Source organism: Salmo salar, chromosome ssa10, assembly GCF_905237065.1.
Source record: "Salmo salar chromosome ssa10, Ssal_v3.1, whole genome shotgun sequence".
NCBI classification, from domain to species: domain Eukaryota; kingdom Metazoa; phylum Chordata; class Actinopteri; order Salmoniformes; family Salmonidae; genus Salmo; species Salmo salar.
This window is the reverse complement of record NC_059451.1, coordinates 114,021,393-114,048,673: the sequence shown is the minus strand read 5'-3', so window position 1 is coordinate 114,048,673 and position 27,281 is coordinate 114,021,393. Positions and strand designations below refer to the sequence as shown.

Below are 27,281 nucleotides of genomic sequence, written 5' to 3'. Positions count from 1 at the left end.
GTCTATGTGAGTGCGTACACAGAACTGCCTGTACCATGTGTTTTTTGATGTGCTTGTTTGAAATCAGCAGTGCATGTATGCATATGTAAGGGATGTACAGCTCTGGAAAAAATTAAGAGACTACTGCAAAATGATCAGTTTCTCTGGTTTTACTGTTTATAGGTATGTGTTTGGGTAAAATGAACAGTTTTGTTTTATTCCATAAACTACTAACAACATTTCTTCCAAATTCCAAATAAACATATTGTCATTTAGAGCATTTATTTGCAGAAAATGACAGCTGGTCAAAATAATAATAAAATATGAAAATAAGTTTATATTTATTTTTAAACAACAAAATACTAATGTTTTATCTTAGGAAGAGTTCAAAAATCAATATTTGGTGGAATAACCCTGATTTTCAATTACAGCTTTCATGCATTTTGGCATGCTCTCCACCAGTCTTTCACATTGATGTTAAGTGACTTTATGCCACTCCTGGCGCAAAAATTCAAGCAGCTCGGCTTTGTTTAATGGCTTGTGACCATCCGTCTTCCTTTTGATCACATTCCAGAGGTTTTCAATGGTGTTGAGGTCTGGAGATTGGGCTGGCCATGACAGGGTCTTGATCTGGTGGTCCTCCATCCACACCTTGATTGACCTGGCTGTGTGGCATGAAGCATTGTCCTGCTGGAGAAACCAATCCTCAGAGTTGGGGAACATTGTCAGAGCAGAAGGAAGCAAGTTTTCTTCCAGGACAACCTTGTACGTGGCTTGATTCATGCGTCCTTCACAAAGACAAATCTGTTCGATTCCAGCCTTGCTGAAGCACCCCCAGATCATCACCGATCCTCCACCAAATATCACAGTGGTTACGAGACACTGTGGCTTGTAGGCCTCTCCAGGTCTCGCATGCTCTGTGAAACTTGGCGGAGGATCGGTGATATACATATGTATACATGTAATGTACTGTGTGTGTGCGCGAGTGTGTGTATGTGTGTTGTGCATGTGTGTGCGCTGAGACATACACACACTTGTACAGTGTGTTGTACAGCCCTCCATCTCCAGCCATTCCCAGCGGGCCTCTGGCAGAGCGCTAATCTGGGTCAAAGTGCAAACTACTGAGAAGGGCCTGGGAGAGGCTCACTTACACATGAATCATTCCTCCCGTCCTCGTTACGCTCGCCACTGATGGAACCACAAAGCCTTTCATGTTTCCTTCTGATCTTAAAGGTAAATACTCAGAGAGCTTTCACTCTGGAAGCAGCTTGGATCAAAAGCCTTACTCAATAGGAGCATATTGTTCCCCAATATAGGACAGAAGTGGGAGAGAGGTTGGTGTACCTGGAAGTGTTGCTGACAGACCTGCTGTGCTGTGCTATTGCAGGGGTGGCTGATTACAAATGAACATTTTCTGTAATGTACAGTATAAACAGCCTCTGAGATGGATGTATGCTGACAGGAACAAATTGATCGTACTCTTCCCATAAAAAAAAAAACATTATTGAAGAGGTGAATATATGCTTTACAGACAACTAACTGCCAGCACACCAGTCGAGATCCACCTTTGGCTCATTTCCTAACAATATCCAAACTTCCTGTAAAATGAATATGAATATACATCGCTGTTCGAGTGAATCCATTTGCAACACAGAATGATAATGAAGAAAAAGTGCTTTCAAAAAAGCCAATTAATCTTATGTAAAACAGCTGCTCAATGCGGCTAATGAGATGCCAATTTAATAAGTGGGTGTGTTGTACAACAAAAACATTTTGGTAAACACTATTGTTCATTTGTTTGATGACAACATTCAGGTAACATGCAGCCCAGGCGCCAGTCTGTTTCTGCATCAGCCAACTTGTTGTTGCCTTTTCAAACATGGGGACCAGTGAGTCGAGTTTAAAGTTCTCCAAGCTTTGCACCGGCCTCTTCAAATATTCATGCCCAACACTGTGTGTAGTCTTCAGCACATTAATGTAATGTTACAGTGTGGGCTGAAGCACTGCAACCAGCCAGCCACAGAAGAGCTTCACTGGTCTTAAACCAACAATTTCATCAAATCCAACACTAAAAATACAAAATTATACTACAAATTACAGTCACATTTACCCTGTAAAAATGACAAATAGCCACCATGTGACACCAATCTCTTCAACCAGCCCAGTCAGCTACTTGATCTATGAGGCCCTTATTGAATGGATGATGACTGTTATTATCCATAGCCTTAAAATATGATATTCAACATATGATAATGGTGTACATAAAGCTACGCCATTTATTCACTCAGCTAAAGCAGTCCATAAAAAATGGTCACGTCTCTCTCCTTCCAAATGGCAGTGATGCTAAATATGGTTATGGTGTCATTGAGTGTCCTCTCACATTCTCTCTCCCCCCCCCTGCTCAGTGCTGCTGGGCTGTGACGGACTGTGGAGTCCATTTTGTCACCTTGTTTCATTCTGTCTCAGATTTGAAATGCATGGAGGATTATTGCCTGGTGTTCAGGATGAGTGATGATGAGCACTGAGCCTGGCCTGCTCTTTCTCTCCTCTTGTTTGTGTGGGGCTGTCAGAGCTCAGCTGGAGGAGGGAGAAATCCATGATCTGGGTCATGGGTGTTAGTGGACATTTCAGTTTGTTTTATTGTGTCTCGGGGAAAATATTCATAACGTCACTAATAACAAAAGCAATGACTATTGAAACAACAAAGAAGAGGAAATAGGGAAGGAAGATGGGGTACTTTTTCCAAATGATATGGATATATCCATTAGACATGCACACAGGTATGAGGAGCTGGAAATGCAGCTGAGATTTGTTGGCCAATACGTATGTAGCCACAGGATTCCTTTATTAAAACCTCTTAGATATAACGTGTCCTTTCTGGTACCGGTTCCGGTTCCGACCGTCATTTTCGCTTAAAAACCAAAATGGCTTGCATTGAGCAAAAGCCCTGGTTCCTGTGTGAAGTAGTATGTGAAATCTGAAACCACTTGAAGCTGGGATGTCCCACCTACCATTTCATTCACTCTTCTGACTGTCCATCAACTCTTGGCTCCTACAGCTCAGCCACTGACAAAGAATACTATCGTTACATTGTAGCACTTTCAGAGATTTATAGCCATTCATCTAAAATAATTAATAGATTTTAAACAAAAAAACACTTTCTGTTTGCCATAGACTGAGATGAAAGGCGAGTTCCTAACGAGTTCAGGAAGCCAAGCTAGAGCTCTGTGAAACATTTTGACCTAAAGAGACTTAGAGAAAATGTGTATATTATTTAACACTAAACATATCAGTGGAGGCTCCTCTGAGAAGGAATGGGAGGACCATCCTTTTGCAAAAAGTGAAATTTCAACCACTTAATTATGTCATCATGGGAACCAATTTCCAACATAGACAACCCCTGTATGAAATGTGTTGAATTTGATCATACATACATCATAAATGGATTATTTCTGTAATTTGAAAGTTACATATCTTGAAAACGTCATTGCTGTCAAGCAAAACATGTTAGAACTATGGCAACAATGGACTAATGAAACGAATCCCAAAAGATAGTTTTGGGAGGAATTTTCTTTTAATAATGAATATGTTGGATTCCTTTCAACCAACATCTAAGTTAAAGAATAGGACTAAATCAAATAAAACTTTATTAAACGTGCATTTAAAGTTTGATTTGATGTCCTTTTCTTTAACTTAGATTTTTGGTTGAGATGGAGACGTGAATGCAACATATCAATTATACATTTGTAGACAAACTGGAGTTAAAATCACACTAGGTCACTGGCACAAAATATCTCCTTCAAATGTTGATATTTTGTTGTGTTGACAACCAAACACAACTCAATATCTCTTTTGCAAATACAGTAAATAGCCTATTAACTTGTCAACAAGTTATCAAATGATATGTTGGATTCACATCTCCAACTAAACCAAAAATAAAGGTAAAAAAATTGGATTAAGCCAGTAGCTCAGATGAAACTATCCAAGCATTAGATACAATGCATTCGGAAAGTATTCAGACCCCTTGACTTTTTCCACATTTTGTTACGTTACAGCCTTATTCTAAAATTGATAATTGTTTTTTTCTCTTTATCAATCTACACACAATACTCCATAATTACAAAGACAAGTTCTTAGGATTTTTTGAAAATGTATATAAACCCCCCCCGGAAATATCACATTTAGATAAGTATTCAGACCCTTTACTCAGTACTTTGGCAGCGATTACAGCCTCGAGTCTTCTTGGATATGACGCTACAAGCTTACCACACCTGTATTTGTTGAGTTTCTCCCATTCTTATCTGCAGATCCTCTCAAGCTATGTCAGGTTGCATGGGGGGCGTCGCTGCACAGCTATTTTTAGGTCTCTCCAGAGATGTTTGATCGGGTTCAAGTCCGGGCTCTGGCTGGGCCACTCGAGGACCTTCAGAGACTAGTCCCGAAGCCACTCCTGCGTTGTCTTGGCTGTGTGCTTAGGGTTGTTGTCCTGTTGGAAGGTGAAACTTCGTCCTAGTCTGAGGTCCTGAGCGGGTTTTCATCAAGGATATCTCTGTACTTTGCTCCGTTCATCTTTCCCCCGATCCTAACTAGTCTCCCAATCCCTGCTGCTGAAAAACATCCCCACTGCATGACGCTGCCACCACCATGCTTCACCGTAGGGATGGTACCAGGTTTCCTCCAGGCGTTATGCTTGGCATTAAGGCAAAACATTTCAATCTTGGTTTCATCAGACCAAAGAATCTTGTTTCTCATGGTCTGAGTCCTTTAGGTGCCTTTTGGCAAACTCCAAGCAGGCTGTCATGTGTCTTTTACTGAGGAGTGGCTTCCATCTGGCCACTCTATCATAAAGGCCTGATTGGTCGAGTGGTGCAGAGATGGTTGTCCTTTTGGAAGGTTCTCACATCTCCACAGAGTAACTCTGGAGCTCTGTCAGAGTGACCATTGGTTTCTTGGTCACCTTCCTAACCAAGGCCCTCCTCCACCGATTGCTCAGTTTGGCCAGGTGGCCAAGCTCTAGGAAAAATCTAGGTGGTTCCAAACTTCTTCCATTTAAGAATGATGGAGGCCACTGTGTTCTTGGGGACCTTCATTGCTGCAGAAATGTTTTGGTACCCTTCCCCAGATCTGTGCCTCGACACAATCCTGTCTCGGAGCTCTACGGACAATTCTTTCGACCTCATGGCTTGGTTTTTACTCTGACATGTGCTGTAAACTGTGGGTACTTATATAAACAGGTGTGTACCTTTCCAAATCATGTCCAATCAATTGAATTTATCACAGGTGGACTCCAATCAAGTTTTTGAAACATCTCAAGGATGATCAATGGAAACAGGATGCACCTGAGCTCAATTTCGAGACTCATAGCAAAGGGTCTGAATACTTATGTATTCATAAGTATTTCTGTTTTTTAATAAGGTATTTCTGTTTTTTATTTGTAATACATTTGCAAACATTTCTAAAAACCTGTTTTCCCTTATTCATTATGGGGTATTGTGAGTGGCGCAAAAGTCTAAAGCACTGCATCTCAGTGCAAGAGGCGTCACTATAGTGCCTGGTTCGAATCCAGGCTGTATCACATCCGGCCGTGATTGGGAGTCCCATAGGGCGGTGCACAATTGGCCAAGCGTCGTCCGGGTTTGGCCGGAGTAGGCCGTCATTGTAAATAAGAATTTGTTCTTAACTGACTTGCCTAGTTAAATTTAAAAAAATAAAATAAAATAAAGAAGAGGGGGGATGGAGAGAGAAAACACTACTATCTCTCCCTAGGCAGGGTGAAATAGATACTTATCAGGACCAACCTCAAAAGGTACAGGGAGTAATTAATCAGCTTTCCTTTACTGGTATCATGTGGGAACAGCGTGTGTCTGATACACGTCAGTAGCATGTCTTAGGAACAGCCGGATAATGGGGTTTTATGGGTGAAGCGTATGCTCCTCACACTTTGGAATAAAGCTGTAACGTAACAAAATGTGGAAAAAGTCAAGGGGTCTGAATACTTTCAGAATGCACTGTACATCTCCTTTAAATGTTGATATTTGGTTGCATAGTCAATATATCACAATTCAATATGACTTTTGTAATACAGTAGAGTCTAAAGTTAAGGCTATCTTACAAACTAATGTAACAACCTTAAAATGAGTAACTTATTCATGGCCACATCTTGAGGTTACTGTAACTATAAAAGTCTTATGCAATCATAGAAAGCATACATGGTCAAGATAGCATGCAAAGGTCGCAGGTCTGTGGAGATCTTCACAATATAAATATGTCAGAATCTCCAACAGCATTGATCACTTGGACTATGTACTTTTAATGTAATCTCAACTGCGATCCAGGTCATTTGGTTCTGCTAGTGTAACTCCCTGGCCATAGAGAGGGGTTTTTTGTTCTTTATTTTGGTTAGGCCAGGGTGTTACATTGGGTGGGCGTTCTATCTTCTTTTCTCTATGTTTTTGTATTTCTTTGTTTTGGGCCGTGTGTGGCTCCCAATCAGGCACAGCTGAAGCTCGTTGTTGCTGATTGGGAGTCACACATAAGGAGCATGTTTTTCCTTTGGGTTTTGTGGGTAATTGTTTCTGTTAGTGTTTTGCACCTGACAGGACTGTTTGGCTGTCGGTTTTCTTGTTTCGTTTGTATAGTGTTCTTTCTTTATTAAATGTCTATGATGAACACTAACTCCGCTGCACCTTGGTCTTCTTCCGACGACAGCCGTTACAGAATTACCCACCAACAACGGACCAAGCAGCGGAGGAAGGAGAAGCGCCAGGAGAGGAGCGTTCAGGATTCGTGGACTTGGGAGGAAATCCTGGACGGGAAAGGACCATGGGCTCAAGCGGGGGATCGAGGCGGCGAGAGCTGAGAGGCGCTGGTATGAGGAAAGGGAGCACAGCAGACATGAGAGGCAGCCCCAAAACATTTTTTGGGGGGGGCACACGGGGAGATTGGTGGAGTCAGGCGGGAGACCTGAGCCAACTCCCCGCGCTTACCGGAAGCAGCGTGGTACTGGTAAGACACCGTGTTATGCTGTGGAGCGCACGGTGTCCCCAGTGCGCGTTCAAAGCCCGGTGCGCTACATACCAGCCCCCCGCAAGTGCCATGCGAGTGCAAGCATCGAGCCAGGGCAGATGGTGCCAGCTCAGCGCATCTGGTCTCCAGTGCGCCTCCTCGGTCCAGGTTATCCTGCGCCGGCGTTGCGTACTGTGTCTCCAGAGCGCTGGGAGGGTCCAGTTCGCCCAATGCCTGCTCTCCGCCCGTGCCGGGCCAAAGTGGGCATTCAGCCTGGAGTGTGGGTAAAGAGCGTCCGTACCAGAACTCCAGTGCTCCCTCACAGCCCGGTTTATCCTGTGCCTCCTCCTCGGACCAGGCCTTTGTTTGTTTCTTTATTAAATGTCTATGATGAACACTAACTCCGCTGCACCTTGGTCTTCTTCCGACGACAGCTGTTACAGCTAGATGAAGCACAGTGATAACACATTAAGTTGCTGTATAAATACAAAACATCTGATATTGTATTCCCATTTGAATTTGGTTGTGCTTTTAGATGGTTGAAAACATAGTGATAGCACATTGGGAATTCAACAAACTTCTGGCGGTCTTTTTGACTGGGTGAATAAAGGTTGAAATCTGACTGTGTCAACCAAAAATGGCCCACTTTTCTACAGTACGTTGAAATTACGTTTACAAAAAAAAATTGTTTACTCAATCGTTAATCTCGGCACCCAGAACAAAATTGCTCAATTGTTGATGTATTTGTCTCATGAATCATCCATTGGCCCAATAAGCATCGATGGGAGGTGATTCGTATCTTGGCATGTGGGTGGGTACTCTACTCACAACACATTTGACTGAGGTCACTGCTCAGTCTGGTCTCCAGCGTAGATATAATCAATTCCCTATTATTGCATTATTCCAGTTGCTTGAGGCCCTGGGCCATCAGGCTGTGGGATATGATATTGCTGGAGACTTTCCCAGCGTGATGACTGTCTGTCAGCGTTGCACCAGGAGGAGGATTGGGAACTATCCAGCTAGTCTGAGTCCCATTTCTAATGACGAATAGCCCTCTTGTGACAAGTCAATAATGCCCTGAGGGACCATACCATGGATCATTCTGAAGTAATGACAGTGTGTGTTGTTGCACAAATGCCAAGAAGAGAATAGGGGTGATATCAGACTGTGGGAAAATCTGTTATTTTGATTTTTCATTTGATTTCAAATGATTTTACATATGAGAGAATGGCTGTAGATACAACAGGGAAGAACATTATTAGGTAAGATATTATTACAGATGAAAATGACAACTTTTGCTAAATCCATCACATTGACGTGAACACTGAAACGTTGTGTAATGTTCCCTGCCCATGTCAAATAAAACCTGTATTCACAAGCCTATTGTCTTGTAAGCACCTCACTTCCCTCCCTTTTACTACCTTGTAGTAAAATTCACTGGGCATGTTTTGTTAGTGTTTACAACCCAAAATATACCAATAAAAATCACTACAGTCTTGAGGTTAACATTTCAGGAGAGAGTAGGAGAAGATTCAATGATACAGAATACAGGTCTCGATTAGATGTTTGTCTCTATAGTGACCACAAGAGTAATTGTAAGGTAGCATCAATAAGTGGGTCCTGCAGGGTTGATCTCAGTGGTACAGGTAAAGGAAAAAAACGATGTAATGACTGATGAACATCGTTATATACAATTGTTTCCAACAGGCAGTGTTGATTAATCACACAGGGGGTTGGTGACACCAGACCCAACCCCCTCTATTGGAGCTGGGTAGTGAGGCTGCAGGGAGACGCTGCTCTAGGACACAGTGACACAGTGGCTCAGCTAACAGGAGGGGTGAACATGTCATCTTTCCAGGAAACCTATGAACAGACAGAATGACAGACTGAGGGATGTGAAGGGATGTAGTAGCAGAAGTATCTGAGTTGGGTTCAGGATCAGAATCAGGATCAGGATCAGTGACAGGATCAGGGACAGGATCAGGGACAGGATCAGGGACAGGATTGAATTCAGGGACAGGATCAGGTTCAGGATCAGGGACAGGGACAGGATCAGGTTCAGGATCAGGATCAGGATCAGGGACAGGATCAGAATCAGGGACAGGTTCAGGATCAGGATCAGAATCAGGGACAGGATCAGGTTCAGGATTAGAGACAGGATCAGGTTCAGGGACAGGTTCAGGGACAGGTTCAGGGACAGGATCAGAGTGTGTCAGGCAGCAGCAGTTATTTATTGGTAGAACACTGATGAAGGGGTGATATTCCCCATACTACCCGTCCTGTATCCACAGAACTCGCACTGTCTGCTTTGCCATCACAAACACAGTTTGGGTGGAACTAAGTGTGGAAAACCCAATCCCCTTTTATCCTACTAGGATTACTTGTAGGAAAAGCTGCCAAATAGTTCTGCAGAGAATGATGAGGCAACCAAACAGCCAACTCTGCCAAAACGACACCAACAACTAACTGGCACTGAACAGCCAGACTCAATTAACCTGAGTCATTCTATCATGCCTAGCCTGTCTGTCTAGTTCCCGATCTGCTCCTCTGTAGGCCTGTCTGTCTAGTTCCTAATCTGCTCCTCTGTAGGCCTGTCTGTCTAGTTCCCAATCTGCTCCTCTGTAGGCCTGTCTGTCTAGTTCCCAATCTGCTCCTCTGTAGGCCTGTCTGTCTAGTTCCCAATCTGCTCCTCTGTAGGCCTGTCTGTCTAGTTCCCAATCTGCTCCTCTGTAGGCCTGTCTGTCTAGTTCCCAATCTGCTCCTCTGTAGGCCTGTCTGTCTAGTTCCTAATCTGCTCCTCTGTAGGCCTGTCTGTCTTGTTCCCAATCTGCTCCTCTGTAGGCCTGTCTGTCTAGTTCCTAATCTGCTCCTCTGTAGGCCTGTCTGTCTAGTTCCTAATCTGCTCCTCTGTAGGCCTGTCTGTCTAGTTCCCAATCTGCTCCTCTGTAGGCCTGTCTGTCTAGTTCCCAATCTGCTCCTCTGTAGGCCTGTCTGTCTAGTTCCCAATCTGCTCCTCTGTAGGCCTGTCTGTCTAGTTCCCAATCTGATCCTCTGTAGGCCTGTCTGTCTAGTTCCTAATCTGCTCCTCTGTAGGCCTGTCTGTCTAGTTCCTAATCTGCTCCTCTGTAGGCCTGTCTGTCTAGTTCCTAATCTGCTCCTCTGTAGGCCTGTCTGTCTAGTTCCCAATCTGCTCCTCTGTAGGCCTGTCTGTCTAGTTCCCAATCTGCTCCTCTGTAGGCCTGTCTGTCTAGTTCCCAATCTGCTCCTCTGTAGGCCTGTCTGTCTAGTTCCCAATCTGCTCCTCTGTAGGCCTGTCTGTCTAGTTCCCGATCTGCTCCTCTGTAGGCCTGCCTGGTTGAAAATCTACCCATGTTCTCACCAAATCAATTCTAATTGGTTTCTTTCGGTCGATAATTTGCTCATTGCTCTGCTATTTCAGTCTAAATGCAGCTCAATGCATCAATCTACAGGTTATGTGGTGAAATACAATTTCTAACAGTTGTATAACCTTGTAACAATGTGTGGAAAGTGTTAGATGTACGTGAACAGGGCTGTGGTTGCCTATGTATGCCTCTTAAAAGGTTCACCCACGGGTTCACCACCAGGTTCACCACCGGGTTCCACCACAGGTTCACCCAAAGGTTCATCCATTGGTTCACCCACATGTTCATGCACTGGTTCACCCAAAGGTTCACTAACTGGTTCACCCACAAGTTCACCACCGGGTTCACCACTGGGTTCACCCACAAGTTCACCACCGGGTTCACCCACAAGTTCACCACTGGGTTCACCCACAAGTTCACCACTGGGTTCACCCACAAGTTCACCACTGGGTTCACCCACAAGTTCACCACCGGGTTCACCCACAAGTTCACCACCGGGTTCACCCACAAGTTCACCACCGGGTTCACCCACAGGTTCACCACCGGGTTCCACCACAGGTTCACCCACAGGTTCATCCATTGGTTGACCTACAAGTTCACCCACATGTTCATGTACAGGTTCACCCAAAGGTTCACTAACTGGTTCACCCACAAGTTGACCACCGGGTTCACCCACGGGTTCACCCACGGGTTCACCACCGGGTTCACCACCGGGTTCACCCACAAGTTCACTACCGGGTTCAACCACAAGTTCACCACCGGGTTCCACCACAGGTTCACCCACAGGTTCATCCATTGGTTCACCTACATGTTCACGCACAGGTTCACCCACATGTTCATGCACAGGTTCACTAACTGGTTCACCCACAAGTTCACTAACTGGTTCACCCACAGGTTCACCCACGGGTTCCACCACAGGTTCACCCAAAGGTTCACCACCAGCTTCCACCACAGGTTCACCCACAGGTTCATCCATTGGTTCACCTACAGGTTTACCCACTGGTTCACGCACTGGTTCACCACCGGGTTCAACCACAGGTTCACCACCGGGTTCAACCACAGGTTCACCTCCGGGTTCATCTACAGGTTCACCCACTGGTTCACCCACAGGTTCACCCGAAGGTTCACTAACTGGTTCACCCACAGGTTCACCCACTGGTTCACCCGAAGGTTCACTAACTGGTTCACCCACAAGTTCACCACCGGGTTCATCCACAGGTTCACCCACAGGTTCATCCATTGGTTCACCTAAAGGTTCACCCACAAGTTCACGCACAGGTTTACCCACTGGTTCACTAACTGGTTCACCACCGGGTTCACCCACAGGTTCACCACCGGGTAAAAACAGCATCACTCAAATTACTAAGAGCAACACTGAAGGTTCAGCTCTGGTACACCTGAGGCCAGATGGGAGTCCACAGACAGACAACATGTTTTTTTTTCTCATTTAGATATCACATCAGAACTGTGTGGTTCCCCAGACCTGGCATACAGGAGATGCAGCCTGTCTAGCACTTAAAAAGCTCAGTCAGTGATGATTTCAGAGAATGTGTGAATGAATGCTACGAGTCAGACGTACATACCTCCAGCTAAGACAAAGGTGCGATGTAGGAGATTGTCCACATAAGCAGAAAAGAGAAAGGTGCCATACATGTACTCGCTCCCAGTGATGTTGTGACAAGGGAATGTGTAATTTATGTGATAACGACTGTTTATGAGAGCGCTAAACCAAGGCATTGATGGGCTCTGCGATGCTGGAGAGAGGCCAGACAATAAAGAGCAGTCAGGATCCGTAGAGCTGGTCTCCACTGACTCTCTGCAGTCAGGATCCGTAGAGCTGGTCTCCACTGACTCTCTGCAGTCAGGATCCGTAGAGCTGGTCTCCACTGACTCTCTGCAGTCAGGATCCGTAGAGCTGGTCTCCACTGACTCTCTGCAGTCAGGATCCGTAGAGCTGGTCTCCACTGACTCTCTGCAGTCAGGATCCGTAGAGCTGGTCTCCACTGACTCTCTGCAGTCAGGATCCGTAGAGCTGGTCTCCACTGACTCTCTGCAGTCAGGATCCGTAGAGCTGGTCTCCACTGACTCTCTGCAGTCAGGATCAGTAGAGCTGGTCTCCACTGACTCTCTGCAGTCAGGATCCGTAGAGCTGGTCTCCACTGACTCTCTGCAGTCAGGATCCGTAGAGCTGGTCTCCACTGACTCTCTGCAGTCAGGATCAGTAGAGCTGGTCTCCACTGACTCTCTGCAGTCAGGATCCGTAGAGCTGGTCTCCACTGACTCTCTGCAGTCAGGATCCGTAGAGCTGGTCTCCACTGACTCTCTGCAGTCAGGATCAGTAGAGCTGGTCTCCACTGACTCTCTGCAGTCAGGATCCGTAGAGCTGGTCTCCACTGACTCTCTGCAGTCAGGATCCGTAGAGCTGGTCTCCACTGACTCTCTGCAGTCAGGATCCGTAGAGCTGGTCTCCACTGACTCTCTGCATTGTTGATGCTTCGCTCCCTGGGAGTCTCGCTACGTTATCAGTGATCATCAAAGGCACTGTCAAGAAAATTTGAAACTGGGGCTTCCAGAGGCTGAAACTGGGGCTTCCAGAGGCTGCCTGCGACGCTAGACACATCTAAATGAGACAGCCTTATTAATTCTTCAAAAGCCACACAGCTTCCTTTTCCCCAAGACTGATTTTGGTACACTTAAAAAGTGTAGAAACTCGGTTTGTGTTAATTTCACTTGAGGTAAACCTGCGAGAGTGTTTTATACTTATGGGGTCAAGAAAATAACCTTGCACAATGCACATCTACGTAGATATGAAGTGTGAAATCTACATCACAACTGTCTGAAACATCAAAGCTTTAGTTATCTATATGATTGCAAAGTAGACAGACTCTTTAAACAAGAGAGAAGAAGCCAGTACTTAAAAATGCACATAATTTAATACCACCGGATATTTAATTGGTGAATTAATTTGAACTTGAGAGGCTTTAATAATCATCATGTTTGTACTTAGAGTAGTTCTCTCTCTCTCTCTCTCTATTCCTTGCTCTCTCCCTCTCGCTCTCCCTCTGTCTCAACTCTCAGCAAAAATCAAATATTCTTGAGAAAATCTTGTTGACCATTTCATTGGTTCTGTGGTGTGCTTCTCTTCCCAGTGGTAGCGTTTCAGCACAAGCTCAGGCCCAGTTTCAGCAGTGTCACTTTTTGGACTGAGTCCATCAAGACTGTAGGCATAAACTATTCTCTACTTCAGCTAGAAGAGCACTTTGGAAGGGAGGATGAAGATGCTGATAAGCTCTCCACAGGAAGATAATGGTCTTCTCCTTACCTGGAGAGATGAGTGGATTTCTACCAAGGGCTGTCCCCTCTTACAAATCCCAGGAAGTCAGAGTGGTTTTTGAAAATGTCTCAAAAGAAAAAGGGAAATGTTAATCGCAATAACTTGAAAATAATAATAATTACATTTGGTGTATGTCCAATTTGGTGTATTTGTCCAATTTCACACATGCACAAGTGTGCATTAATTAACATGTGTGAATTAGAGAATTGGAATGACTCAACTTGACAAAGGAACGGAAACAGAGCTCATTCCAAACCGACAGGTCATTTATTCTACACTCCAGTTCCCGACACTTGAAGTAACTCAATTATCCCATTTTTGGTAAGTTAGCTGACTAGACTATCTAAACTTGTAGTAAGAATTTTTGAATTACTGACCGGACACACCAGGCACGTGCCCAGGTGCCCTGACCTCCAGGGGGCCCCCATTGATTTAGTTAGTCTCACACAGATATCATATTAACATGGCATAAGTCCTGGCAAAATGTGTAGAATTGTGGGAAATTATCTTAAAAACAGCAAAAAATATTTCTCCACCTTATGGCAAAATGTGTAGAATTGCAGCAAACTTGCTGTGAAATTAGTTATAAAATTGCAAACTCACTAAAATCTGCTTAGGGCCCCAAAAATGCTAGGACTCCCTCCCTTCTCACACCTCCTCTCTACTCCATGCCTGGAGCCAGACTCTTGTGTTGTCTACCTCAGAGAAGCTGGTGCTTGGCATAAAGAAGATGCTCCAGTGGATTCTGTGCTCCACCTGCCAATGGGCTCTTTTGATCAGCCGCCAGGTGATGACAGGTGATGACAGACAGGTGATAATCTTTCCGTCCCTTTCTATCTTATTCCCTTTCTATTTGTTTTTGTGTTGTGTATTCTCTCTCTTTTATTCTCTCTCTCCTATTCAATTCAATGGGCTTTATTGGCATGGGAAACACATGTTTACATTGCCAAAGCAAGTGAAATACATAATTAACAAAAGTGAAATAAACAATAAAAAATTAACAGTAAACATTACATACACAAGTTTCAAAGCAATAGACATCTCAAATGTCATATTATGGCTATATACAGTGTTATAATGATGTGCAAACATCCCACTTCCTCTCTCTGTCTCCCTGATCTGGAATGTGAGCACACAGGCTTTGGTTCCTGTTGTCTGTCCTGTAGGAAGAACAGCTGTTTGCATGAATCTTTAATGCACATTGTTCATTCGCCCACATCAGTGTTTCTCCATTCTAGCAGATGTATATCTGTATCCCCTCATTCTCACTTTAAACAGCTTCAAGAGCTGGTTATTCATAGTGCTCAAATCTGTATTCACTCATCATTTTTCTATTCTATGGGGATTGCTCAAATTGAACTCTTGACTTGATCATTCAAATGTTTTAAAAGCTTTTCAACAACTTGCCAGTGGTAGTGAGACAAAGTAAGATTAAGAATAACAATCTCCTCAGGATATCACAATCACATCTGCATTCACCTAAAGTGTGATACTATTAGTGGCTTTTGTTTGTCCATAAATATAATAGGGAAAGGGGGATACCTAGTCAGTTGTATAGGGAAAGGGGGATACCTAGTCAGTTGTATAGGGAAAGGGGGATACCTAGTCAGTTGTATAGGGAAAGGGGGATACCTAGTCAGTTGTATAGGGAAAGGGGGATACCTAATCAGTTGTATAGGGAAAGGGGGATACCTAGTCAGTTGTATAGGGAAAGGGGGATACCTAGTCAGTTGTATAGGGAAAGGGGGATACCTAGTCAGTTGTATAGGGAAAGGGGGATACCTAGTCAGTTGTATAGGGAAAGGGGGATACCTAGTCAGTTGTATAGGGAAAGGGGGATACCTAGTCAGTTGTATAGGGAAAGGGGATACCTAGTCAGTTGTATAGGGAAAGGGGGATACCTAGTCTGTTGTATAGGGAAAGGGGATACCTAGTCAGTTGTATAGGGAAAGGGGATACCTAGTCAGTTGTATAGGGAAAGGGGGATACCTAGTCTGTTGTATAGGGAAAGGGGGGTACCTAGTCAGTTGTATAGGGAAAGGGGGATACCTAGTCAGTTGTATAGGGAAAGGGGGATACCTAGTCAGTTGTATAGGGAAAGGGGGATACCTAGTCAGTTGTATAGGGAAAGGGGGATACCTAGTCAGTTGTACAGGGAAAGGGTGATACCTAGTCAGTTGTATAGGGAAAGGGGGATACCTAGTCAGTTGTATAGAGAAAAGGGGGGTGCCTAGTCAGTTGTATAGGGAAAGGGGGATACCTAGTCAGTTGTATAGGGAAAGGGGGGTGCCTAGTCAGTTGTATAGGGAAAGGGGGATACCTAGTCAGTTGTATAGGGAAAGGGGATACCTAGTCAGTTGTACAACTGAATGCATTCAACTGAAATGTGTCTTCAACATTTAACCCAACCCTTCTGAATCAAAGAGTTGCAGGGGGCTGCCTTTATCCACATCCACGTGGGTTAACTGCAGTGGGTTAACTGCAGTGGGTTAACTGCCTTGCTCAGGGGCAGAACGACAGATATTTCCCCTTGTCAGCTCGCCCAATGCTCTAACCACTAGGCTACCAGTCAAACATATTTATTTTGCCACATGATGGGGCTGTGTGCTTAACCCTGTGTTGTTGCCTGCAGCAAGTCAACATACTGTAGCCTGATAGTATAGGGATGCCTCACTGCACAGAGATGCTCTTGTACATAGAGCAAATTAGTTGACTTTCCTTTGGGATGTAGTTCAGTGGATTTTTCAAAGACTACTTGGTATAATCTTATTACTACTGTGTAAATGTGTGTTTGGTGTTGAAAGGACTTCTCTGCTAACCGGCCAGGGATCCTTCCAGGCAAAAGGACTTAAGCCATCCCAGGCTCATTATAGAAAATCTCCAAAAGCATAGATGGAAATAAAAATGTTCTTATGACTTTAGAAGAGGCTTATTACTGAAGAAATCAATCCAAAATGCATTCATGGCATTTAGGCATGTATCAGAAGACATACCTGCTTGCTAAAGTCAATTTACTTTGTGGGTTGTAGGAGAGCCTAGGCTGGCGTCACAGATGAATACATTAATGGCTCTGTCATTAGTTGTGGCGGACTGTGAAAACAAGAGCAATGATCAACAACATAACCTCATTACCTTGGTGTTTTCAAAAATCACAAGTTTTGCATGCCTCTTTCCAGAGATTCTGGGATCTTCACAGGGAAGTGAATGGCCTGAGGGTGAAGGAGAAAGAGTAAACCGGAGAGAGGGAAAAGGAGAAAGAGGGTGGTCCACAAGGCCCATCTCATTATTCAGAGAGACACTCGAGGCCACCGGAAAAAGCGCACTTCATTGTTCTTGTCGAACTCCGCCCGGCTTAATGGCGTGTTCAGTTCTTAGGGCCTCAGCTAGTGGAGAGATAATGGTCGTGGTGTGGCTGGGCCAGATGTAAAGAGAGAGAGACGATCTGATCACCTCACCCTGTTTCATACACAGTGCTGCCTGACCTCAACACACTATTCTGATATTAACTCACAGCCATAGACGTACGACTGATATATTGTCTTTGCTCACAGCTCTAAGTATACATGTTACTGCATGACTTCATTAAAAAGCCATTACCAGGGACTTTATGTAATGGATTTTGGCCAAAACAAAAAGAGAAATGTGGACTAAACTAGATATACACTGGTAATGACATTAGGAAGACACTCTTTCACCACACGTCTGATACATACATACAGTAGAACATTTCAAACCCACACATATTATGGTAATATCACACACTTAAAAATACAGTGATGCTCAGGCTTATCCTTAAGCTGTTGTTTGTTTCCACAAAGTGAAAGGCCACTACAGATTTCTTGAACACACTACCGTCTCTGCCACCCCTTAGTGAAATAGATTGGCTTGTAACTCTGGATGCTACTTCTCTCATCACACTTCTAGAGCTCACAGAGGGAGTTTTGGTATTTTACCCCCTTTTTCTCCCCAATTTCGCGATATCCAATTGCGATCCAATTATGATCTTGTCTCATCGCTGCAACTCCACAACGGGCTCAGTAGAGGTGAAGGTCGAGTCATTCGTCCTCCGAAACATGACCCGCCAAACCGCACTTCTTAACACCTGCCTGCTTAACCCGGAAGCCAGCCGCCCCAATGTGTCAGAGGAACTGACGACTGAAGTCATCCTGCAGGCGACAAGGAGTCGCTAGAGCGCGATGTGCCAAGTAAAGCCCCCCCCCCCGGCCAAACCCTCCCCTAACCCGGACAACACTGGGCCAATTGTGCGCCAACCTGTGGGACTCCCAGTCACGGCTGGTTGTGACACAGCCTGGGATTGAACCCGGGTCTGTATTGACACCTCAAGCTGCGCCACTCGGAAGGCCCCCGTTAATAGGATCTGTGTCTTCAGAGCTTACAGAGTGAAGCACAAAGTCAGATCCTATTGAAATAAAATGAGTGAAGAATCCACCAAGAGGCTCTTACTTTGTCAGCTTCTCCTTTGTGCCAATGCGTGTGACCCGCTGGTCGCTTTTTCACAGATCAAACAGTCACGCATCTGAAAAACAAAAAAACAAACATAGACCTTAGCCTTAAAGCCATAGACACATTCCAGACACATTTTCAGCTGGTATCTATCAAATCAATTCAAATCTGATTGGTTAGCAGATGTTAATGCGAGGGTAGCGAAATGCTTGTGCTTCTAGTTCCAACAGTGCAGTAATATTTAACAAGTAATCTAACAATTCCCCAACAACTACCTAATACACACAAATCTTAAGGGATGGAATAAGAATATGGACATATAAATATATGGATGAGCGTATCTATGTACTGTATATTGGTGGGGAAAGAGGAATATGTTATTTTTCCATTAGACTAACTGGGTGATACACAGATACTGGGCACCTGTTCAACCTGAGGCCTTTCAGCCCTACTCCCCAGTTGAAGGTTTTTAGAATGTCATTTATGCCTAATGGCCACACTCATTAGTGGCATCTCAAAAACATTGTGGTCATTACCGAAACACATTTGCAGTGTGACTTCAACCATCAATCACCCTTCATTCCATGGCAGTTGGTTGGCAAAATATAATGAATGCAAAGCCAGAATGTTCTAATAATCTGTAAAGCGCTATCCTTACACTATCCTTGCTATCCTTACACTATCCTTGCTATCCTTACACTATCCTTGCTATCCTTACACGATCCTTGCTATCCTTGCTATCCTTACACGATCCTTGCTATCCTTGCTATCCTTACACGATCCTTGCTATCCTTACACGATCCCTGCTATCCTTACACAATCCTTGCTATCCTTACACAATCCTTGCTATCCTTACACGATCCTTGCTATCCTTACACGATCCTTGCTATCCTTACACGATCCTTGCTATCCTTACACGATCCTTGCTATCCTTACACAATCCTTGCTATCCTTACACGATCCTTGCTATCCTTACACGATCCTTGCTATCCTTACACGATCCTTGCTATCCTTGCTATCCTTACACGATCCTTGCTATCCTTGCTATCCTTACACGATCCTTGTTTGGGAGTTGAATGTGCAGGAATAACCCAAATGGACCAAATAAGAAGGTAGCAGGTGAGTGAGTACACATAAGGCACCTTTCATAACACCTTTCTGACACTATTTATGACACCTCTTTGAGTGTTGCAGTGTCATTCACAACAACCTTCATAACAACTATCTCCATCAGTATTCCATTTTCCAGTGAGCTTGTTTTGACTAGGGATAATTGTAGTCAATGTAGCGAGAAACCTGGTTTGAGGGAAACATCCATCATTGATGCAGAACAGGCTCCTACACTCCTAAATGCTGACCACACTGCCCGCGTCGCATGCGCAAGCATTGCAAAATACATTTACACATATGTTATTCAACCATTGCACCCAAACTACTCGCGCACATCAATGAGCGTCTGCGTAGCCACGCGCTAAAATAGAACTTAGTTCTATTTGTGATGCTTGACGCGCTGCAAGTCCCGCCTCTCCCATCTACTCATTGGTTTTTAGTCGCATATACCCATGTGGGTGACTGAAAGATGAACTGAGGTCCACACTCCAGGCCAGTTGGTGGTGGTAATGCACCTTAATGTTGGTTGTCAATCGCCATATAAAGTCCAAAGAAGAACAAGAAGTCTGAAGGAGGAGAGATTACTAGAAACGAACTCGGGTTTACCCTTTTATCTGTGGATAATTTTTTACATGTATTTTATTTATTTATTATTTAACCAGGTAGGCTAGTTGAGAACAAGTTCTCATTTACAACTGCGACCTGGCCAAGATAAAGCAAAGCAGTGCGACACAAACAACACAGAGTTACACATGGAATAAACAAACATACAGTCAATAACACAATAGAAAAAAAATTGTTGGAGTAGAGGACCTTGTGCATTTCAGGTATATATGTTGTTAAACCAGGACAAATTAGTTGCAACAGCAAGCTAGCTAGCTAAATTGCCATAAATGTTTAATGCTTTTTTGACTGCGTGTCCTGATCGCGTCTGGTGTGGTTGGACAAAATCAACATGCGTGCGAGCGGTGTGGTCAGCATGTAAGAAAAAAAGGGTTTCAAATGGGTTCTTGGGCTGTCCCCGTAGGAAAACCCTTTTGGTTTGAGGTAGAACCCTTTTTGGTTCAAGGTAGACAGCCGAAGAACCCTTTAATTCTTAAAGGCCTAAGCTGTTAGGGGGGGTGCTCTCGAGCGGCTAGATGTTCTTTACCATTTGGCCATTAGATTTGCCACCAATGCTCCTTATAGAACACATCACTACACTCTATACTCCTCTGTAAACTGGTCATCTCTGTATACCCGTCGCAAGAGCCACTGGTTGATGCTTATTTATGAAACCCTCTTAGGCCTCACTCCCCCCTATCTGAGATATCTACTGCAACCCTCATCCTCCACATACAACGCCCGTTCTGCCAGTCACATTCTGCTAAAGGTCCCCAAAGCACACACATCCCTGGGTTGCTCTTTTCAATTCGCTTTAGCTAGTGACTGGAACGAGCTGCAAAAAACACTCAAACTGGACAATCTCTTCATTCAAAGACTCAATCATGGACACTCTTACTGACAGTTGTGGATGCTTTGCGCGATGTATTGTTGTCTTTACCTTCTTGACCTTTGGGCTGTTGACTGTGCCCAAAAATGTTTGTACCATGTTTTGTGCTTCTACCATGTTGTGTTGCTACCATGTTGTTGTCATGTTGTTTTGCTACCATGCTGTGTTGTCATGTGTTGCTGCCTTGCTATGTTGATGTTTTAGATCTCTCTTTATGTAGTGTTGTGTGTCTCTCTTGTTATGATGTGTGTTTTGTCCTATATTTATATTGTTTTTTTTATTTTTATCCCAGGCCCCCGCAGGAGGCCTTTTGCCTTTTGGTAGGTCGTCATTGTAAATAAGAATTTGTTCTTAACTGACTTGCCTAGTTAAATACAAATAAATAAATAGACACACAATGAATAAAACATTCATAAATGTCAAAAAAAGAGTGTCAAAAAAATAAATCATAAGGTTTGGAAGTATCTGTCCTAAATCTAGGAGATATAAGAAAGCTCAAGAAATATATATCTTTACACATACACTGCTCAAAAAAATAAAGGGAACACTTAAAGAACACAATGTAACTCCAAGTCAATCACACTTCTGTGAAATCAAACTGTCCACTTAGGAAGCAACACGGATTGACAATAAATTTCACATGCTGTTGTGCAAATGGAATAGACAACAGGTGGAAATTATAGGCAATTAGCAAGACACCCCCAATAAAGGAGTGGTTCTGCAGGTGGGGACCACAGACCACTTCTCAGTTCCTATGCTTCCTGGCTGATGTTTTGGTCACTTTTGAATGCTGGTGGTGCTTTCACTCTAGTGGTAGCATGAGACGGAGTCTACAACCCACACAAGTGGCTCAGGTAGTGCAGCTCAGCCAGGATGGCACATCAATGCGAGCTGTGGCAAGAAGGTTTGCTGTGTCTGTCAGCGTAGTGTCCAGAGCATGGAGGCGCTACCAGGAGACAGGCCAGTACATCAGGAGACGTGGAGGAGGCCGTAGGAGGGCAACAACCCAGCAGCAGGACCGCTACCTCCGCCTTTGTGCAAGGAGGAGCAGGAGGAGCACTGCTAGAGCCCTGCAAAATGACCTCCAGCAGGCCACAAATGTGCATGTGTCTGCTCAAACGGTCAGAAACAGACTCCATGAAGGTGGTATGAGGGCCCGACGTCCACAGGTGGGGGTTGTGCTTACAGCCCAACACCGTGCAGGACGTTTGGCATTTGCCAGAGAACACCAAGATTGGCAAATTCGCCACCAGATCAAAGCAGGTTCACACTGAGCACATGTGACAGACGTGACAGAGTCTGGAGACGCCGTGGAGAACGTTCTGCTGCCTGCAACATCCTCCAGCATGACCGGTTCGGCGGTGGGTCAGTCATGGTGTGGGGTGACATTTCTTTGGGGGGGCCGCACAGCCCTCCATGTGCTCGCCAGAGGTAGCCTGACTGCCATTAGGTACCGAGATGAGATCCTCAGACCCCTTGTGAGACCATATGCTGATGCGGTTGGCCCTGGGTTCCTCCTAATGCAAGACAATGCTAGACCTCATGTGGCTGGAGTGTGTCAGCAGTTCCTGCAAGAGGAAGGCATTGATGCTATGGACTGGCCCGCCTGTTCCCCAGACCTGAATCCAATTGAACACATCTGGGACATCATGTCTCGCTCCATCCACCAACGCCACGTTGCACCACAGACTGTCCAGGAGTTGGCGGATGCTTTAGTCCAGGTCTGGGAGGAGATCCCTCAGGAGACCATCCGCCACCTCATCTGGAGCATGCCCAGGCATTGTAGGGAGGTCATACAGGCACGTGGAGGCCACACACACTACTGAGCCTCCTTTTGACTTGTTTTAAGGACATTACATCAAAGTTGGATCAGCCTGTAGTGTGGTTTTCCACTTTAATTTTGAGTGTGACTCCAAATCCAGACCTCCATGGGTTGATAAATTGGATTTCCATTGATAATTTTTCTGTGATTTTGTTGTCAGCACATTCAACTATGTAAATAAAAAAGTATTTAATAAGATTATTTCATTCATTCAGATCTAGGATGTGTTATTTTAGTGTTCCCTTTATTTTTTTGAGCAGTATATTTAACCCCTTATTTTTGTTAGCACAAAACGACGTCCATACTTCCATTCATTTGTATGGGTTACCTTCAGATGAAGGTTTAATATACATCTCCATACTTCCATTTATTTGTATGGGTTTTTGGTGATGGATTTTGATCGGGATTTTTTTAAATGATGTTACTTAGATCGATGCACCGGTGCGTCAATAGACTCTAGGGGGTTCTAGATTTGGTTGGCACTTTTAAAACATCACGTAAAAACTAAATTGCTCAAGTATAGAATAAATTCTGTTATATTATATTCCATTCCATTCCTTTCCATTTCATTCTATTCTACAGCTTTTCTACATCACCTAGCATGCATTTGACTCTGTACCGGTACGCCCTGTATATAGCCTCGCTATTGTTATTTTACTGCTGCACGTTAATTATTTGTTACTTTTATTTCTCACTTTTTTTGAAGGTATTTTCTTAAAACTGCATTGCTGGTTGAGGGCTTGTAAGTAAGCATTTCACTGTAAGGTCTACACCTGTTGTATTCAGCGCATGTGACAAATACACTTTGATTTGATGTCTCTAAGGAAGAAGCATGGAACACTATGGGGTCAACAGTTACCTCTGATCATGAATATATCTGTGAAAGATAACATCTGCTAGGGGCAGCAATGGCAGCTTTGATATAGATACAGTTTGACCATGGGAAGTCACACATCTTCTGGTGTGGTTAGGAGAGCTTAACGTGTGAACCAATTAGGACCAAATCTTAACTTGACATCTGCAATCACAGCAAATATGCGGATTTAAAAAATCTTGGTGTTGAGGCACTTACGCACTCACTTGGTGAAGGCTACAGGACGGCAAGCCATCTGTCACTAGCAAACACAGTCATGGGTGGTACTGGTTCCTCGAAAATTCACTCGAAAAGCACCCTTGGAAATAAATGTGCAAATAAGGCTTTACACCCTACAGTGTTAACACAACCACTAAAAATGAGTTACTGTAAAATCACAGGTGTTAATTCCTTAACACTGAGAAAGTGTAACATCATCAGCTCCAGTAAGGTGTTAATTTAAGTTGGAATTTGCAACACCCATGATGTAGGGACCCAGCACGCTTGGGGTGTTATTTTAACACGATTTTGGTGGTTCACAGACACACACTACGAAAGTGTTAAATGTAACACTGTGGGTCTTAAAATTCTGATCTCAAATTTGCTGTGGACATAACTATAACTTTCGCGAAATCTTCAATTGACATCAACGCATGACAGAATCTTTTTCCACCTCCTCTACAGATAACTGCCTCTCAGGTATTAGATTTGTTAGCGTCACTTTCTCAGATGATCTGACAGGTCCATCTCAGTGCTAGAATAGCACCCCACATAGCGCCCATCCAGCCTGGTCACTGTCTCATTACACCCCACACAGATCAACAAAGAAAAAGGTGGCATAACTATTGATTTTATAGTCAATGTTTCAGTCAATGTTTCAACAGGTCTGGCCCTGACCAGAGTCAGTCAATACAATCCTGTTACGATGCAACTCCAGCCCAGCTTTCGTGGTGAGACTGATAGAAAGGGAACAATAAAAGAGATAAGCTACATTTGCAATAAGAGCCACAGTTGATAAGTATCCAGTGGCCAGGCCAAAATACATGAAAATAGCCCCAGGTACATCCTTTACCCAAACAAGCTTGCGTCTCAAATGGCATCATATTTCCTTCTTAGCGCACTACTTTTTATTGTTTATTTAACCAGGCAAGTCAGTTAAGTACAAATTCTTATTTACAATGATGGCCTACCCTGGCCAAACCTTAACCCGGACGACGCTGGGCCAATTGTGCACTGCCCTATGGAACTCCCATAGGCCGGTTGTGATACAGCCTGGAATCGAACCAGGGTCTGTAGTGATGCCTCTAGCACTGAGATGCAGTACCTTAGACCGCTGTGCCACTCAGGAGCCCCCAGGACTGATAGGCCTCTGTTCAAAAGTAATGCACTATATAGGGAATAATTTAGCATTTGGGGACGCACACCAGAAAATTATGGACAGCGGTTTCACTGTCTGACTGACTGTATATCCAATCTGTGATTAAAGTACTTTTTAATTTAAAAAGTGATGCTACAGAAGTTTTGTATAATTTCAGCCAGTAGTTTTGAAAGTAATGCTTACGAGACAAAATGGATCCCCAAAAATAGTGCACAATTGTGTTAAACGTCATCCATTTCGTTTAATACATCCTGCCACATGTTGTATTTATTTTGTATCCTGAAATGTGGATGATATGTTATGAATTCCAATTTGTACAATATGTTACGAATTTCTAAGTGCTTACGATCCTGTTCAATCTCTTTAAGGGCTCCCTAAATTATTGTCTAGCACCAGAAAGAGAATATATACTGTATTCTATTCTACTCTATCTTAGTCTATGCCGCTTCGACATTGCTCATCCAAATATTTATATATTCTTAACTCCATTCCTTTACTTTAAATTTGTGTGTATTGTTGTGAAATTGTTAGATATTACTTGTTAGATATTACTGCACTGTTGGAGCTAGAAACACAAGCATTTCGCTACACCTGCAATAACATCTGCTAAACATGTGTATGTGACCAATTTGATTTGATATAGAGATGGCTGCAAGTGAAGCCCAAATTTCCCCCTATTTCCTACGTAATGCACTACTATAGACCAGAGCCAATTCTTCCCTTTTGGTCAAAAGTAGTGCACTATATAGGCAATAGGGTGCCATTTGTCTAACACCTCGGTTAGTACCGGGAGGTGTAGGGGGTCACCAACATAAGTATCAACTGGTTTGGCACGTTCTAACACGGTGTGCTTAGTGGAAGCCGCTCAAATCTGTGCAGTCTGACAGGGAGGAGAACACACCATCTAGGACACAACATAGGATGCCATTAGATGACGCTATTATAGGTCGAGCCAGCCACAAACACCCTGGCTGACAGAGGTGAGAGCAGTAGTGCATCATCTCAGTGCAATCTGGCGAAGAGATGAGAGCAGGTTATTCCCACATCGCTGAGAGGAATGGGATTTGTGTCACCAGCAAAGCCATGATAAAACCCGGGACACAGCGCCATCACTTAGGATAAAGCGGTCTCAGTTAGAGGAAAGTGGGTTTACAATGGAACAGTAGTTCATTGGAACCAACACATACCTATGTTAGCATTTTTACATTACAGCACAAAATGAAGAGGTAATAACATGGTAATAGTATGGCAAAAGTTATAGTTACTCACAAAGAGAGACAGAGAGACAGAGAGAGACAGAGAGACAGAGAGAGAGAGAGAGAGAGAGAGAGAGAGAGAGAGAGAGAGAGAGAGAGAGAGAAGCATTAAAGCACAGAATAGAAGAGCAGAATCTGCTTCAATAGCCCATGCAGCTACAGGCATACTTACCTGCCTGCTGTACGTCTCCTGTTGTCAGTGTGAGGAGCGTGAGGGAGTTCTGCCGATGCTCTGTGCTGCATGCTGCCACCAGTCTTAATAATCTCCATGACTCACACAAGAGCAGATCATTGGCTCTCAAAACAGTGCAGTAAACACTCATCATAATGCCGGTCTCCTGCTACTAGCCTCTGTCTCTCTGTGTCCATTCCTCTCTCTCTCTCTCTCTCTCTCTCTCTCTCTGATCTCCACCTCTCTTTTTCAGCCCTCTTCCTCTCTCTCCACCTCCCTGCCCCTCTCCCTGTCTCCCCTCACCAAGGTGTCACTAACTGTGTCTGCACACCCTACTTCTCATTGGTTGTCCGTTTTTCCTTCTCCTAACCCTCCTCCCCTTTTCAATTTTCTGTCTTAAAGTCGCAACATGTTGAAATGCACCCCTCAGCCTCGACTCCCGTGGCTTGAGATAAGCCTCTCACTCTCTTTCAGACAGGGATTTAAATCAATCAAAATTCAGCCAAAGAGCATATTTTAAGGTCGTTAAGGGACAGATGTCAGTGATTGTAAAGAGAGTACTGGTGCATGATTGAAAGTAAAGAGCCAGTCCCCGTACTTATTTAGAATTAAAATGTGTCTTTCTACACCTTAAAATGTAGATATATACAGTACATATTCTACTGTGCCATCCATGGTGTGCTCTCTCTCATGCAATATTTATAATGCCTAGATATGAATCCTAGATTAATGTGTGAATATTGAATAATAACAATGGCAGTGGTGAGGCTTTGTGCTGTAAAGTGCTCCGCTCTGCGTACTTATGGTGTTACTAAGGCATTTCAAATGAGCTGCTGCAGTTTAAATGGAACAGTGTCGTCTAAATCATTCAACGAATACCATGTAGCAGGCACAGCTAGAACACAACGCCTAGGATATTACATTGCTCGTCTTGAACACAATGACACACAAGTGAAGTTCACCGCTGTAAAGCATGAACCCAATTCAACTGTGCTTTATTTGAAGTGAAGAAACCATGTTATCCTACCTACAA

The 27,281-nt window shown here is 43.9% G+C and overlaps 1 protein-coding gene across 1 annotated transcript in view; it reads right to left on the bottom strand.

Annotated features, from left to right (window-relative positions):
• LOC106561603 (alpha-1,3-mannosyl-glycoprotein 4-beta-N-acetylglucosaminyltransferase C) overlaps window positions 1-26,514 on the bottom strand; it is a 28,587-nt gene extending 2,073 nt beyond the window's left edge. Inside the window, exons 1-2 of the mRNA XM_014125720.2 lie at window positions 26,249-26,514; window positions 18,166-18,238 (exon numbers count right to left, since the gene is read on the bottom strand). Of these exons, the coding sequence (XP_013981195.1) occupies window position 18,166 (1 nt within the window). The 5' untranslated portion in view covers window positions 18,167-18,238; window positions 26,249-26,514. The remainder of the gene's footprint in view (window positions 1-18,165; window positions 18,239-26,248) is intronic.
• Between the last annotated feature and the right edge of the window lie 767 nt (window positions 26,515-27,281).